The 15,962-nt window shown below is 35.7% G+C and overlaps 1 protein-coding gene across 2 annotated transcripts in view; it reads left to right on the top strand.

Annotated features, from left to right (window-relative positions):
- csmd3a (CUB and Sushi multiple domains 3a) overlaps window positions 1-15,962 on the top strand; it is a 777,572-nt gene that overhangs the window by 214,039 nt on the left and 547,571 nt on the right. For both annotated transcript variants that reach the window (XM_049467549.1, XM_049467548.1), the window contains exon 5: window positions 15,431-15,638. In XM_049467549.1, coding sequence (XP_049323506.1) covers window positions 15,431-15,638 — 208 coding nt within the window. The remainder of the gene's footprint in view (window positions 1-15,430; window positions 15,639-15,962) is intronic.

Below are 15,962 nucleotides of genomic sequence, written 5' to 3'. Positions count from 1 at the left end.
AAGTCTGACACAAATTAAGACAAACGTTTAACAATAAGTAACTATTATTCAAGCATTAGTCTTTATTATTATTATTTTTTTATTTGAGAGCCACTGTGGTATCTATGGTTGTTGCTATGCTGTTGCTTAGTGGTTGTTGAGGTGGTTACTAAGATGTTGCTATGGTATCCATGGTTGTTGCTATGGGGTTGCTAAGTGGTTGCTAAGGTGAATCTAAAGTGTTGCTAAACTATCCACACTGTTTGTTTGCTATGTTGTTGCTAAGTTGTTGCTAGGTGGTTGCTTAGTTGTTGCTGAGGTGGTTTCTAAGGTGTTGCTATGGTATTTAGGATTAATTTATATATTTTTTTAAAACCAGTTTGATACAAATTAAGACCACTGTTAAACAAAAAGTAACTAATATTCAAGCATCAGTCTTTAATGTTTTTTTTTTTTTTTTTTTTTTTATTGAGAGCCACTGCGGTATCTATGGCTGTTGCTATGTGGTTGCTAAGTGGTTGCTGGTGGTTGTTAAGTTGTATCTAAAGTGTTGCTATACTATCCACGGTGTTTGTTTGCTATGTTGTTGCTTAGTTGTTGCTGAGGTGGTTACTAAGATGTTGCTATGGTATCTGTGGTGTTTGGTATGCACCTTTTTCATATATCTGATAATGAGAATCCAAATTTAATCCTAAAAAGCTATGTTAATCTTTGATAGCATGATATATATTCTTACCGACGATGGAATGGAGGATGAAGGATAAGCCTTTTCTCTCACATGCAGGATATACAGATATGCATGGATTAAATTTAAGATTTAGGATTAATTTAAGTCTTTTTAAAACCAGTCTGACACAAAATTAAGACCACTGTTTAACAATAAGTATTTTATTTTATTTTATTTTTTTTGTTTGCTTAGGTTTAAAAAGGATCTCTGGTGGATTTTGCGTTTTACAGAGCCTCTAAGTCTAGGTCAGTGGCTGAACTGCACTAAGCATGGCGTTACACATGTTGTAAAGTAACATATGACGTTACAAAGGCTGTTACTATTTTAAAAATGTCTTTATTTTTAAACTTTCTAACTTTATCGCTGCCTCCTGGTGTCACAGTGCTGTTAGCCAATCAGAGGCCATATGTTTGCATGTACTGTATGAATATTCATGAGCAAGAGCCAAGATCCTAGCGTTTCTCCCCCCCAAACACTCCTACACAGGACTAAATCAGTGTTATACTGGATTACCAGAGCACTTTATTTTAGACATTTTAAAACAAATGGAAAAAAAAAAAAAAAAAAAACGATGGAATGGGAAGTGGGCTCCAATGCAAAATCGGGGTTATTTAACCTCCATGCCTACAGTTTTCCAGTGTCTACAGTAAGGAACTTATCTAAAAAAGTGTCCTTCAGAGCCATGAATAATGCAGAAGGTTTTGCTTGGTTCAGTGTACCGTTAAATCAATAAACTAACTTTATTCAAATTTGTACACTTTTGTACAACATACAATGCACAAAAAAATTCAAACTAAATTTCATTTACTGTCTGTGCCATTTTTTTTTTTTACAGCCATTGGTAAATGATTTAACACATTATAAAACCAATTAAAAACACCCTTCAATACTTTTTTTAAGCGTCTTGAAATACCCCGCACATTTCTCTCTCCTAGCTCTATATTAGCCTGTCAGCTCATGGCGTGAGCAAAAAGTTCTCTGTGTCCAGCAGCACTTAATACATCAATATTACATACTTTTCTGAATAACAAGCGTGTGCATTAGCCCAGCATTACAAGCCGCTAGACGAGGGAGGTCCGGTCCCCAGTGTGGCCACCGTTTATTCATTATTTTCCGTTAGCATGATCCGTCTGGAAGTGAAGCTCTGCTTAAAATAGGCCTTTAAAAGCTGTAATGTGGACGCGGAGGCAATTTACAGCTTGGGAATAATGTACTATTTGAAATGTCCACAGAAACTGCAGTGTGTGTTCATTTACACTTTTAAGTAAGACGGAAAACTTGCTTTTAACATACAGATAGAATTTATATACAGGCATTAGTTGCATATTAGCCATCAAAGGTGTTAAAAGTATTGTCATTCATTACTCTATAGGTAGAAGCATAGATACTAGGGTTTAAAATACTTAAAATGATCAACTCAAGCTTTTTACTCTTTAGTGTTTTAAAAAGTACTGCTTTCAAAACTACTTAAAGTATAAACATTAAAAAGTAATGTTAGGAGAAAAAAATAAAGCCATTTTAAACAAAAAGAAAGAGCATATAGTACACTACCTTCCTCCCCAAAACACATGTTTTTAAAAGCCATAATGACTATATATAATGTTCTATTTTTAAAATGTTAATGTTGATAATATAATTTGGGATGCACTAGGCTGTTCCCTGTTTCAGCTGCATATATGCTGATAGTAAATGAATGTATTTTAGTAGAATAAAGTAAATATATTAAAGTTAAAGCTTTAGTTGGGCTGGAGTTTGTCTGGAGTTCTCTTGAGTCTCTGCACGGATCATCTTCATACTACATTAGATTACATTACATTACATTTGGCAGACGCTTTTGTCCAAAGCGACTTACAAAAGTCAAGTACAAAAGTAATAGGAATTAAGATAATTAAGATATCTGGATAGGGGTTTTATTGAACGATGAGAAGCCGGAATGAAAACGAGCTGAAAGGTGCTGATTTGAATCCTAGTCATGCAGCTTGCCATCAGCTGCCGGAGTCCTGAAAGAGCACAATTGGTCTTGCTCTCTCTCTCTCTGGGGGGGTACAGTAGATGGTGCTCTTTCCCCGGGTGATATTGATCAGCACAAGACTGCGTCTGTGAGCTGATGTATCAGAACCACGTCACTGTGCTTTCCTCCGAGTGCGCTGTGATGCTACTCGGCAATACAGCATCAGACTCTACATGTATCGGAGGAGGCATGTGTTAGTTGGGGCATCACTAGGGATAGGGGGAGTGCAGCTGAGTAAGTGGGACAATTAGCATAGCTAAACTGGGGAGACGAACAAGATAAAAATACTGTTAAAATACTGTAATCACTTTTAACCGCTCATGAAATAGACATATTTTAAATATCATGATAGCTTATATGAATTTATAATGCATCATATGTATTTGTCATTGTACACTCCGAGTGAAGAATATATTACTAGTGACAAATATACAGCTCTGGAGAAAAAAAAGACCACTTAAAAATGATGAGTTATTTGAAAAAAATATTTGAGGTCTGAAAGCTCTGCATCTTTTTAATGTCATTTCAGCCATTTCTCATTTTCTGCAAATAAAAAGTCTAAATGACAATATTTTTATTTGGAATTTGGGAGAAATGTTGTCCGTAGTTTATAGAATAAAACAATGAAAAAATGTTAATTTTACTCAAACATATACCTATAAATAGCAAAATCAGATTCAGAAACTGATTCAGAAACTGATTCAGATACTGAAGCGTTCTCGCTGTATATTATAAGCCATATGCGTAACATATTACACTATATGCACAGCTTATGAAGCATTATACTCACAATTCATGATGCCTAAAAAGCATAGCTATAATGTGTTTATAGCATGCTTGTATAGTCTAATTAAAATGTCATTCATAGAAAGTTTGGTCCCACTTTATCATAAGTGTCCCTAAGTACTATGTAGTTATATGGTAACAATCCATGTAACTACAGTGTAACTACTGATGAAGTATACATTGTTACAGATTAACTACAGAGGTACAGGTTATGTAATTACACATGTGTATTAAGGTTAATTTTGACTTGTGTAAGTACCCGTGTGTACTAGGGTGAGTGTACTTACACATGTAATAGAGCAAGTGTACTTACACATGTGTAACAAGGTGTGTGTACTCAATCAGCCCTAATTACATACTAGACAATAAATAGCTGTTGGATAAGTTTATACTTAACTTATCACACACACATATATTACACATATATGTAAGTACACACACATTGTTACACATGTGTAAGTACACTTGCTCTATCACATGTGTAAGTACACTCACCCTGGTACACATGTGTACTTACACAAGTCAAAATTAACCTTAATACACATGCATAATTACATAACCTGTACCTCTGTAGTTAATCTGTAACAATGTGTACTTCATCGGTAGTTACACTGTAGTTACATGGATTGTTACCGTGTAACTACATAGTACTTAGGGACACTTATTATAAAGTGGGACCGGAAGTTTTACCAGTACTTCTACCAGTGTTAAGATGAGGTCATGTGAGTCACACAAGCTTTTGACTCTCAGAAACTTTTAAACATCTCCTGGATAAGAGTCTTTTTCTATTTCCCAAAGAGCCTCTTAATGGTTTAGGACACTGCCCTCACCAGCACCCTGCCTTTATCTGCAGCTTCTTTAAACCAGAAACGGGTCTTTCTGTCTTTCTCTTTTATAAAATCCTCTTCTTCAGCCATTATTAGGAACAATCCTGTGCAGTCTAGTTCAAATCCTGCCCCAGAGAGTGTAATAGTATCAGCCTGTTCCCACTCTGCTCTCATACAGACACTCCACAAAGTAATCAGCAAAAGTTGGGACACTTGTATGCATTGAGTTTCAGCTTAATTTGCTTTTATTCCTGCAGGAAAGCTTATTCACTGGAAAATGCTCTTTTTATATCCCTGAAATGTACATTAGTTTACAGTTATTTGTTCTGTTTTTTTTTCTCCCTCTGGCAGTTTGCTGCTTGTTTCTGTACTAATGCAGGTTATTCACTGGATTTGAATAGACTGAATAAAATGGGATAATTAGAGTCTTTTAATACTCTTGACCTGAAGAACTTACACATATCGTCGCTGCCCTATAAAAAAAAAAAAAAACACTTATCTCCATTTTTGTCGATTTTAAGTTTATTACAAAATTGGAACAGACTAACTGTCTCTTACACTGTGCCAAAATTTCTTGATGAACAGACCAATAGAAACTCTTCAAAATGACCTGAAATAATTTCTTTTTACATTGACTTACATTAAAAGTTTAAAAGGTTTTTTCTCTCTCCTGTAAAGTTGCTGTTTTGAAGATAAGTGTTTTTCATTGGACTGTATTAGGGCTCTCAAAGTTAAAGCATTAACACGTGTGATTAATTAGAAATCAGTGACACATTATTATTTTTTTTTTATAAAATTTAAATACTCCACCAAGTTTGAACCCAGCTTGCCCTTTAATCTGCTTTGTCTCTGCCCAGAGCAAAAAAAAAAAAACATTTTTTAAATACTTTGCTTGTGGTGAGAACGTGATCTGGTCTCGGTTTGACCCAGCTATCAAATATACTTCTTTTTAATTGAGATAAACTGCTGATAAGGTGCAGTTTAATCTGATATATTAGATACCAGATAATATACTGCTATGAACAAACGCCGTCTCTGCTGCTCCATGCTGTTTACACATACAGTAAAGTATGTGCAGCGTTCACTGCTTACATCATAATGAAAACACTGTGTTTAAAAGCGCAGAATTCTGTGTTAAAGCAGCTTCACACTGCACAGATATATGTGCTGAAACACAGAATCTTCTCACTATATATATTGTCTTGTTTTTCCCATGCCAGACAGCTCTGACCAATCAGAGGAGACGATGTGCTTGCATAGTTTATTGGTGCACATTTTAGTGCAAACTAAAAACTATTTTAGTGCAAACTACTAGTAAACTACAGGTGTGAAAAAGCTCTTTTATACTCAGCTAATTAAATTCTAAATCAGAAATCCTTACAACTAAGCTGAGATGTTTATAATAAAGTAAAAAAAAAAAGTTTCCTTCTATTCAATTTATCATCCATTCTTTATTCCAGCGCCCCATGTTACGGCTTTATTTCCCTTTTATATTTAATTGCCCAATGGGAATGCACATACAGTATAAGATATACATATATAATGTAATGTAACAAAATCTGCCATAAATAAACTGTTTATACATATACATAAATATATACAGCTCTGGAAAAAGGAAAATTAAGAGACCACTTCAGTTTCTGAATCAGTTTCTCTGATTTTGCTATTTATAGGTTTATGTTTGAGTAAAATGAACATTGTTGTTTTATTCTATAAACTACAGACAACATTTCTCCCAAATTTCCAAATAAAAATATTCTCATTTAGAGCATTTATTTATTTATTATAGCAGAAAATGAGAAATGTCTGAAATACCAAAAAAGATAACAAAACAAGTTCATATTCATAAAGTTTTAAGAGTTCAGAAATCAAACAACTGTGTTTTTAATCCCAGTTTTCATGCATCTTGGCATCATGTCCTCCTCCACCAGTCTTACACGCTGCTTTTGAATAACTTTATGCCTTTACTCCTGGTGTAAAAATTCAAGCAGTTCAGTTTGGTTTGATGGTTTCTGATTATCTATCTTCCTCTTGATTATATTCCAGAGGTTTTGGTAAAATTTGGTAAAATAAAAGACTAAACTCATCATTTTTAAGTGGTCTCTTATTTGTTTCCAGAGCTGTATATATATATATATATATATATATATATACATGAACACCACTAAATCTTAAGAGTAAAATTGGCTAAACAAATATAACAATATCGATAACTGCTTTCATCAGATCACACTGCTGTCATCATGATATGGATATTTTGGTACCACTTTAAAATAAGACTACCTTTATAAAGGGTTTATAAATGGTTTACAATTAGTTTATTAATGGTTACTAATTAGGTTGTAAATTCCTTAAAAATCATTAATAATCAGTTATAACACATACGTAGAAAGGGAAACAATATAGATGGCTGTGGGTTCACTATTTGGCAAACAACAGGTCATTGTTGCCCTTTCTACGTATGTGTTATAACTGATTATTAATGATTTTTAAGGCATTTACAACCTAATTAGTAACCATTAATGAACGAATTGCTAAATAAAGCCCTTTATAAAGCTAGTCTTATTTTAAAGTGGTACCGATATTTTTTAAAATCACAATATTTCTGTACAGTATGCAGCATTTTTAACTCCGAAAAGTCCCCGAAAGGTTTCTTCTTCTTCAACTTTCTAGCAACTGGATTCAGCATCTAAAGGTTAAAGATAAGCATGAGCCACAGATAAATTCAATTAGATCAGCCGGCGTTTCCCTGCGTTTTGACCCCGAGTCCTGAGGGATAATGTCACGGCCGTGTGATTTTGAGTCGAACAAATGCATCTTCCATACCGTAATCTGTGGAATCTGGTTTATCTGAATCGACACAAGACTTTGACAGCCCATTAAAAGCATCCCATTAAAAATCAATAAATAGCGCGCGGGAATCTCAATCTAATTATCCGCCGATGCTGCCCGAGCGCGGTGACTGATTGTTTGTTTGCTAAGCTCCACATGTAGTTAATAACACTGCCAATTATTGTGTGCTATTGTGTGTTTTTAGACTGCACTGTAATTCCGTAATTAAGCCAGCGATTCCTCTTTCTTGCGAGATGCAATAAATGCTTGATAAAACTCTCGCGACGTGTGTAAAAAAAAAAAAAAAAAAGCATCGACTGCTCCAAAAAGCGAAAGCACAATTAGCGGCGGGCCGCTCGGCTGATATGGATTGTTCTTATTGTTGAGTTTCATCATTCAGCCCAAACCCCGAGCGGCTTTCCGCAGAGGGGACAGTCAAATCATTTCCATGTTGACAGAATAAACTGTAATAAGCTTCAGAGGTTCACACACACACACACACACACATAGTGCATCCCTTCACATCCCTTCACTTCACGATTGTCAGGAGTTTACAAGCTTTCAGCTTCAATTCACTAACAGCACTAATCTTAGAAAAAATAATAAATAAAATGAATAAAGAATAACACTGGTGTAAACCGGTCAGTGCTGGTTGTAGTCTATAGATGGAAACAGGCATTGAAAAATGTTTAAATAAAATGAAAATTTTAAGATTGCATGTACAGCTCTTGAAAAAATTAATTCAGTTTCTGAATCAGTTTCTCAGATTTTGCTATTTATAGGTGTATGTTTGAGTAAAATTGAACATTGTTTTTTTATTCTATAAACTACAAACAACATTTCTCCCAAATTCCAAATAAAATGATTGCCGTTTATAGACATTTGTTTGCAGAAATCACAGTTTTTTTGCATGCATGTTCTCCTCCATCAGTCTTACACACTTTTGGATCACTTTATGCCACTGCTGGTGCAAAAAATCAGGCTTGTGATCACAGCTGACTGTTGACTGTTGTCAGGGTTTTCATCAATCTGTGGCGCACCTGTTTTTATCACAGCCAAGATAAAAACACAGCAGAAATTTACCTGAACACACCTCACTTCCAGACCACCACATCCATCAGTGTAGATTTATTGCTAAACTCAAACACTACTTTATCACCGGGGGCGAAAGGCGTGAAAATAGTCTATTGACGTGGTGTAATGAAAAAAAAAATAAATTGGCATAGCTCCTGAAGTTGACAACCGACACAAACAAATGAATACACTGTTCCATATAATTGTGACCCCAAGCTCTCCTCCATGCTAAATTCATGCTTAATCCATACGAAAAACTCTACAAATATTAGAAAAATGGCGACTTTACATAAGGAGGAAAGGACCTTTTTAACTTTTTAATGGAAGCCAGTGGAAAAAGTCATTTTGATCATTTCTATTTGTCCATTCATCATGATATTTTACTGCAATGTAAGACAATAAATAACTAACAAATTCACATTATGCCAAAGTATACCAATGTTCATTGGTTTTGCTGGTGACTAGTGTCTCTGCTGGCCTATAATCTTTCATAGTTTTATACAAACAGAAATATTTTTAATGCAGGGTTGTTTTTAGACTTCCAGGAGGCCAATCTTTTGCTCCAACCAAACGTACAAAACAGGCCACCTCACAGAGAAAGATTATGGAGTGTCTTTGGGTTCCTGAGGGTCATTTTGAAAACCACTGGTCCAAACATTCTTTCAGTCGAGTGGTATTGAGTGGTTTAAATTGGATTTCTAATAGAAGCATCCATCCGTTCTGAAAAACCACTGGAAACCAAGGCTAAGGTTGTGCTGTAGTTTTGTAGTGTTTCTGTTTTTTGCAGTTAGCAAGCTAGAAAATGTAACAGCAAAAAAAAATAGTTGTAAGGATTAGTAAGTAAACCCTTTATAAACCTGGATGTTGGCATGTATTACTATTAAAATTTGGATTTTAGTCTTTAATGTAGTACATTGATTGAGTAGAGTTGATGTAGAAATGATGTGGCTTGACTTAAAGCAGCACAACAGATTTTCTTGATTTTTTGATATTTTTAAAGAAGTAAAATTACAGCTTGAAACTCACTGCAGCGCTGCATTGAGGTGTAATAGGAGGAATAGCGGTGCTCTCGTGTCTGTGCCGGAGATCCTCTGAGCTCAAACCAGACTCTGTAAGTTTTCCGAGGTGGCCGCGACCAACACTCGCGAGAACTGCGACCTGCTTTCCGACCTTTAGTTCTAACAGTTCTACAAGGACTACTGGTTCATTCTTTACAAACTAACATACAGACACTCTGGCAGAAGCTGGAAAGAGACCGAATATGTCTGTGAAAGCCAGAAAACGAGAAAGAGAAACTAATCCGCCTGAAACATTTATTACACTCTACAACTGTAGGGGGAGCCCACGAGCACAAAATCTCAATCCTACCTAGTGGAGCTTTAAAAAAGGCTTTGCATGCAAGGCACTCCTGAAATACTGTTAAACTAAAACACATTTGCAGAGAGGGAATTGTCTAACGTTTAAACAGGGTTCGTACGGTCATGAAAAATCTGAAATAGTCATTGAATTTAAAAATAGCAATTTCCAGGCCTGGATAAGTTTTGGAAAAATAAAAATACCCAGAAAGTTTTGAAAAGGTCATTTTGTCAGATTCATATTTAATCAATTTTTATTATAGTTTTAGTTGATTTTTGGTTTTATTGTCCAAGTCTGCACTGATGTTTTAAAAATCGTATGGTCATTAAAATTTCCCTTGAAGACATGGAAAAGTAATGAAAAAAGTGTATAAAAAAAGCTTTTTTCTAGCTTGCACCATGGATGCTTTATTCTTCTTTTAAAGATTAATTTCAAATTTTTTTCCAATTTGTCTAATTATCCCACCCATTCAGCTGTTACTCAGCTGTATATCCCCCATCACAAGGAGGGTGAAGACTAGCAGATGCCTCCTCCGATACATGCAAAGTTAGACTCCACCTCTTTTTGAACTGCTGTGTAGCATCACAGTGCACTCAGAGGAAAGCACAACAACTTGGTTCTGATACATCAGCTCACAGACGCAGCCTTGTGCTGATCAACATCACCCTAGGAGTGATGAGGGAAAAGATCTATAGACATCTACCCACCCAGAGAGAGCAAAGCCAATTGTGCTCTCTTTTAGGGGCTCTGGCAGCTGATGGCAAGCTGCATGACCAGGATTCGAACCAGCGATCTCCTAATCATTGTGGCAATGCTTTAGACTGCTGGACCACTTGGTGCCACTTTGCGCCCAAAGAGCCCTATTTTAGAAGCATGATTTAGGGCGTGTCGGTGTATCTTTGCTATTGTAACAATGGGAAAAGTATTCCTTGCACCGGTCAAAACTTGCAAAAGGCATGTGCTAATTGTCTTAATTAATCGTGGGTGTTTTTGGGGCGTAACATGGGATAAACAAACCAATCAGTGTGTCACTTGCGATTCCCTTCATGAGCCAATTGTGCTCTGATTTTGGCCGATTGCTATTTTAACGGTTCAGTGCTTCTGTGCTTCTTAGCAGAGGAAACTGACCATAGTGTGAATGTGCACAAGAACGTAATTTACATTATTTTATTTTGTATTGTGTTGATTGTTGATGTAAAAGTTGCACTGCTTTATGCACTGCTGCTTTATGTCATTGTGTTTTTGCCCTGTTCTCTTGTGTGATAAGATACCAATGAATATCTGACTGTTGACGTCTGTCTTGATTGTTTTTAGTGGAGCACCTGTGTTTTTCATTGCCAAGATAGCAATACACCAGAAATTTGCCTGAACACACCTCATTTCCAGACCACCACACCCATCAGTGTAGATTTATTCACAAGCATCGTTGCTATTTAAATGACACGGGAGCAAGGCTTTAAAATAGACTGTTGTCAGGGTGTAAGATAGCAATGAGCATTCTGATATGCCTTGTGCAGGGTGTAAGACGAAGACATCAACAGTACAGCTGTTTGTATGGCATTAGTTTATTGAGATTGGATTGTGTTTAACTATAATTGTGACTTAGATAATGATCAGATCACATTTTATTAGTAATAAACAGAAATGTAGATGATAGCAAAGAGATTTGGTATGTTTTCTAGTATTACAAGTTTATTTTGAATGTGTTTATCTATATTGATGACGCAGATAATCAACAGATCACATTTTGTTAGTAATTAAAGCAAAAATCCAGGTAAAAGGGTAATTTCTAGCCTGTAATCTGATGTTTATTGAGTGTTTTCAATAAAAGAAATTAAAAGTATAGCTACAATGTGTGTTTTAGTTTATGTAGACTGTGTTTGTATGTATCTTTGACTTAGATAATGGTCAAAATGGTCATTTTCTAGGTAATCAGAGCAGAGATTAAGGTCATTCCAAAGGGTTCACTTACCTTTTCTAGCCTGCAATCTGTATATTTGTTCCTTGTGCTCACTAGAAGACATGAAAAGTACATCCGTTGTGTGTTATTGGTTTATTTAGATTGTGTTTGTATACATCTATGACTTAGATAATGGTCAAACGACATTTAACAGGAATCAAAGCAGAGATTAAGATAATTCCAAAAGGTTTACTTACTTTTTTTAGCCTACAATCTGCATGTTTGTTCTTTGTGCACAATAGAAGACAAAAAAGTACATCTGCTGTGTGTTATTTGCTTATTTAGATTGTGTTTGTCTACATCTATATGGTCATAAACCACTTTCTAATAATCAAAGCAGAGAATAAGGTAATCCCAAAGGGTTCACTTACTTTTTTTTAGCCTGCAATCTGTATGTTCGTTCCTTGTGCTCAATAGAAGACATAAAAAGTACATTGTGTGTGTTTTATTTGTTTATTTATATTGTGTTTGTCTACATCTATGACTTAGATAATTGTCATAACACATTTTCTAAGTAATCAAAGGGTTCACTTACTTTTTCTAGCCTGCAATCTGTATATTTGTTCTTTGTGCTCAATAGAAGACAAAAAGTGCATCTGTTGTGTGTTATTTGTTCATTTAGATTGTGTTTGTCTACATATATGACTTAGATAATGGTCAAACCACATTTTTTAAGGTAATCAAAGCAGAGATTAAGGTCATTCCAAAGGGTGCACTTACTTTTTCTAGTCTGCAATCTGGATGTTTGTTCTTTGTGCACAATAGAAGACATGAAAAGTACATCTGCTGTGTTTTATTGCTTTATTTAGATTTATTTATTTTGTGTTTGTCTACATCTATGACTTAGATAATGAACAGATCACATTTATTAGTAATCAAAGCAGAAATCAAGGTAATACTAAAGGGTTCACAATCTATTTCTTGAAACTGGAGCTGCTGTGTGTGACTGACAGGGCTTGGTGACTTGTGTAGGTGTAGCTTGATTAACCAAGAAGCCATCATTTACCATAGATAAAAAAAATAAAAGCACAGAAGAACATAAAAACAATAATGCAGATACTGCAGTCTCCTGATTGATTATATATTATACCGACTCTATTTTTACGTGTTTATTTATAGCCAGTGGAGAAGGAATGTTTAAAGAGATCTGATTAGATGGGGCTAAACTTAGCATTTTCTCCCGTCTAGATTGACAGTTCTGCTATTCAACACACCCAGAGCCGTACTGATGTTGGATGAGGATGCAAATTTGAATGTCAGAGTTGAACTTGCGGTAACATTTTGCACAGAAACTTAATTTTTTCCTCTTAAAATAACTTCGTGAAGTTCTCAGCAAGGTGAATTTGACTAAAAATAAGCTTTTAGCAAAATGTGAGACAGAGCCCTGAGACTTGGGTCCTTTCTGTGAGAGTTGAATATAAAGAATTATATTTCATCATCTTAATGGATTACAAACGTAAAAAAATTAAACATGCAAACAAAAAACATACAATTACAGTTGTGTATCTGTTAAAACGTAGCTCATGTGTGTTGAGTTTCTTCTTTTTTTTTTTTGTTCTTGCTTGTCTTTCCTTTGCCTGCTTGTTTTTCTAGCTATTTTTTTTGTTATCTTGTCTCCTCACTAGTCATGCCCTGTCATTAGTGTTCTCACCTGTGTCACATTTGTAACCCAGCCCCATCGTTATCTTCCCCGGGTGTTCCTTGTCTTTATCTGTGTGAAAAAGTCACACTGAGTTACTGTTTGGTTTCTTTAGTATTTTTGTTTGATTAATTGACCCTCTGTCGTGTGTCTTTGATTGTTCCTGTCGTATTTCTAGTTTGTTAAGCTTTTTATATTTATTTATTTTTTTTTGTTTGTTGGTTTGACTTCAGTTTGTTAGTTTTACTTGTAAAGCTGTGTAGATTTATTCCTAAACTCCAGCACTATTTTAATGGTGGTGTAAGATAGGGCCCTTAATGTTTTTTTGTTCATTTTTCATTATGGCAACAAATAAAATGAACTTGCATTTTCATCCTGCTTCCAAATCTTTACAGTATAATTAAATATTAAAAATGTTAAAAGTTGAACAGTACAAAAAAAATGTTATGTCTAAGAAATTCTACATCGAAAAGGAGAAAAACATTATACTTCATCATAAAAGTGTTAAAAAAATACAAGATAATTAAAGTTTTTTTTTAAACTATATTTCTTTAAATAAATAAATAAATAAATAAATAAATAAATATCCGCCAAACGGATCAAGGAATCTGTATAAAAGTAGCACCTTTTATTTATTGTTTGTTGTTTTTTTTTATTGCCTTTTTGTCTTTCAAAGTTCTTAAAAAAAGCTCCAATCCAAATAATGACAAGACAAATACGTTTAGAAATGAAGGTCAGTCAATCTGAAACATTTCGAGAAGTTTGAAAGTATCCTCAAGTGCATGCCAAAGGAGCATCAAAATGTTATGATGAAACTGGCTCTCATCAGCAGCACCCCAAGAAAGGAAGAGCAAAAGTTCCCTCTGTTGTACAGGATAAGTTCATTATAGTTACCAGCCTTAGAACATTCAAATTGTTAGGAGCTTAACACCAGATGCTACAGTCATATGAAAAAGTTTGGGCACCCCTATTAATCTTAATCATTTTTAGTTGTAAATATTCGGGTGTTTGCAACAGCCATTTCAGTTTGATATATCTAATAACTGATGGACACAGTAATATTTCAGGATTGAAATAAGGTTTATTGTACTAACAGAAAATGTGCAATATGCATTAAACCAAAATTGTGCAAAAGTATGGGCACCCTTATCATTTTATTGATTTGAATACTCCTAACTACTTTTTACTGACTTACTGAAGCACAACATTGGTTTGGTAACCCCATTGAGCTTTGAACTTCATAGCCAGGTGTATCCAATCATGAGAAAAGGTATTTAAGGTGGCCAATTGCAAGTTGTTCTCCTATTTGAATCTCCTCTGAAGAGTGGCATCATGGGCTCATCAAAACAACTCTCAAATGATCTAAAAACAAAGGTTGTTCAACATAGTTGTTCAGAGGAAGGATACAAAAAGTTGTCTCAGAGATTTAACCTGTCAGTTTCCACTGTGAGGAACATAGTAAGGAAATGGAAGACCACAGGGACAGTTCTTGTTAAGCCCAGAAGTGTCAGGCCAAGGAAAATATCAGAAAGGCAGAGAAGAAGAATGGTGAGAACAGTCAAGGACAATCCACAGACCACCTCCAAAGAGCTGCAGCATCATCTTGCTGCAGATGGTGTCACTGTGCATCGGTCAACAATACAGCACACTTTGAACAAGGAGAAGCTGTATGGGAGAGTGATGAGAAAGAAGCCATTTCTGCAAGCCCGCCACAAACAGAGTCGCCTGAGGTATGCTTTTGGAGGTGTGCTTTTGCATACCTCAGGCGACTCTGTTTGTGGCGTGCTTGCTTTCTGGCTTCTAAATCTCTGAGACAACTTTTTGTATCCTTCCCCTGAACAACTATGTTGAACAATCTTTGTTTTTAGATCATTTGAGAGTTGTTTTGATGAGCCCATGATGCCACTCTTCAGAGGAGATTCAAATAGGAGAACAACTTGCAATTGGCCACCTTAAATACCTTTTCTCATGATTGGATACACCTGAAATATTACTGTGTCCATCAGTTATTAGATATATCAAACTGAAATGGCTGTTGCAAACACCCAAATATTTAGAACTAAAAATGATTAAGATTAATAGGGGTGCCCAAACTTTTTCATGTGACTGTAGCACCTAAATGCTTCTTCACAGAGTATTGTGATGATGAAACTGGAACAATATATTGTGCAGCTGTATCTGAAATACAGGGTTTTGTAAATAACGTTTTTTTGTGGTCTTTTTGCGTTTTCTCACGCAGCGGAGGACACTTGCGGAGGCACGTTCCGCGGCTCCAGCGGTGTGATCTCCAGCCTGGATTTCCAGAACGACTACAAAAACACGGGAGAGTGCACGTGGACCATCGTGGCTGACCCCGGAGACACCATCTCGCTGGTCTTCACCGACTTCCAGATGGAGAACAAGTTCGACTACTTAGAGGTGGAGGGATCAGAGCCGCCGTCAATATGGTGAGCTTCAAAGCACAACCTCTCTGTCTGCTGTCACACATGTCCGATCCATTAAAGCAGAAAGGTTTTTTTTTTCTCCCTCCTCTTTCTCTTTCTTTTCCTTCCATGAAGTGATGTGAACATCAGTCCGCTGGGTCCGGGGTATAGTAGCGCTGTGATCACATCCTTGAGTGTCCGGCTCCAAAGCTCTGACACGGCAGGTTCATACAAAGGGACGGAAGTGCACGAATAATGCTGTTTTTTTGTGTCAGACTGAGGCTAAAAATAGAACATGCATTCATACAGGCATATACAATCAAAGAGCATACAATACACAGTGTCCCA

Source organism: Astyanax mexicanus, chromosome 1, assembly GCF_023375975.1.
Source record: "Astyanax mexicanus isolate ESR-SI-001 chromosome 1, AstMex3_surface, whole genome shotgun sequence".
Lineage (NCBI taxonomy): Eukaryota > Metazoa > Chordata > Actinopteri > Characiformes > Acestrorhamphidae > Astyanax > Astyanax mexicanus.
The sequence above is the reverse complement of the archived record's forward strand: the minus strand, read 5'-3'. Positions and strand labels throughout refer to the sequence as shown.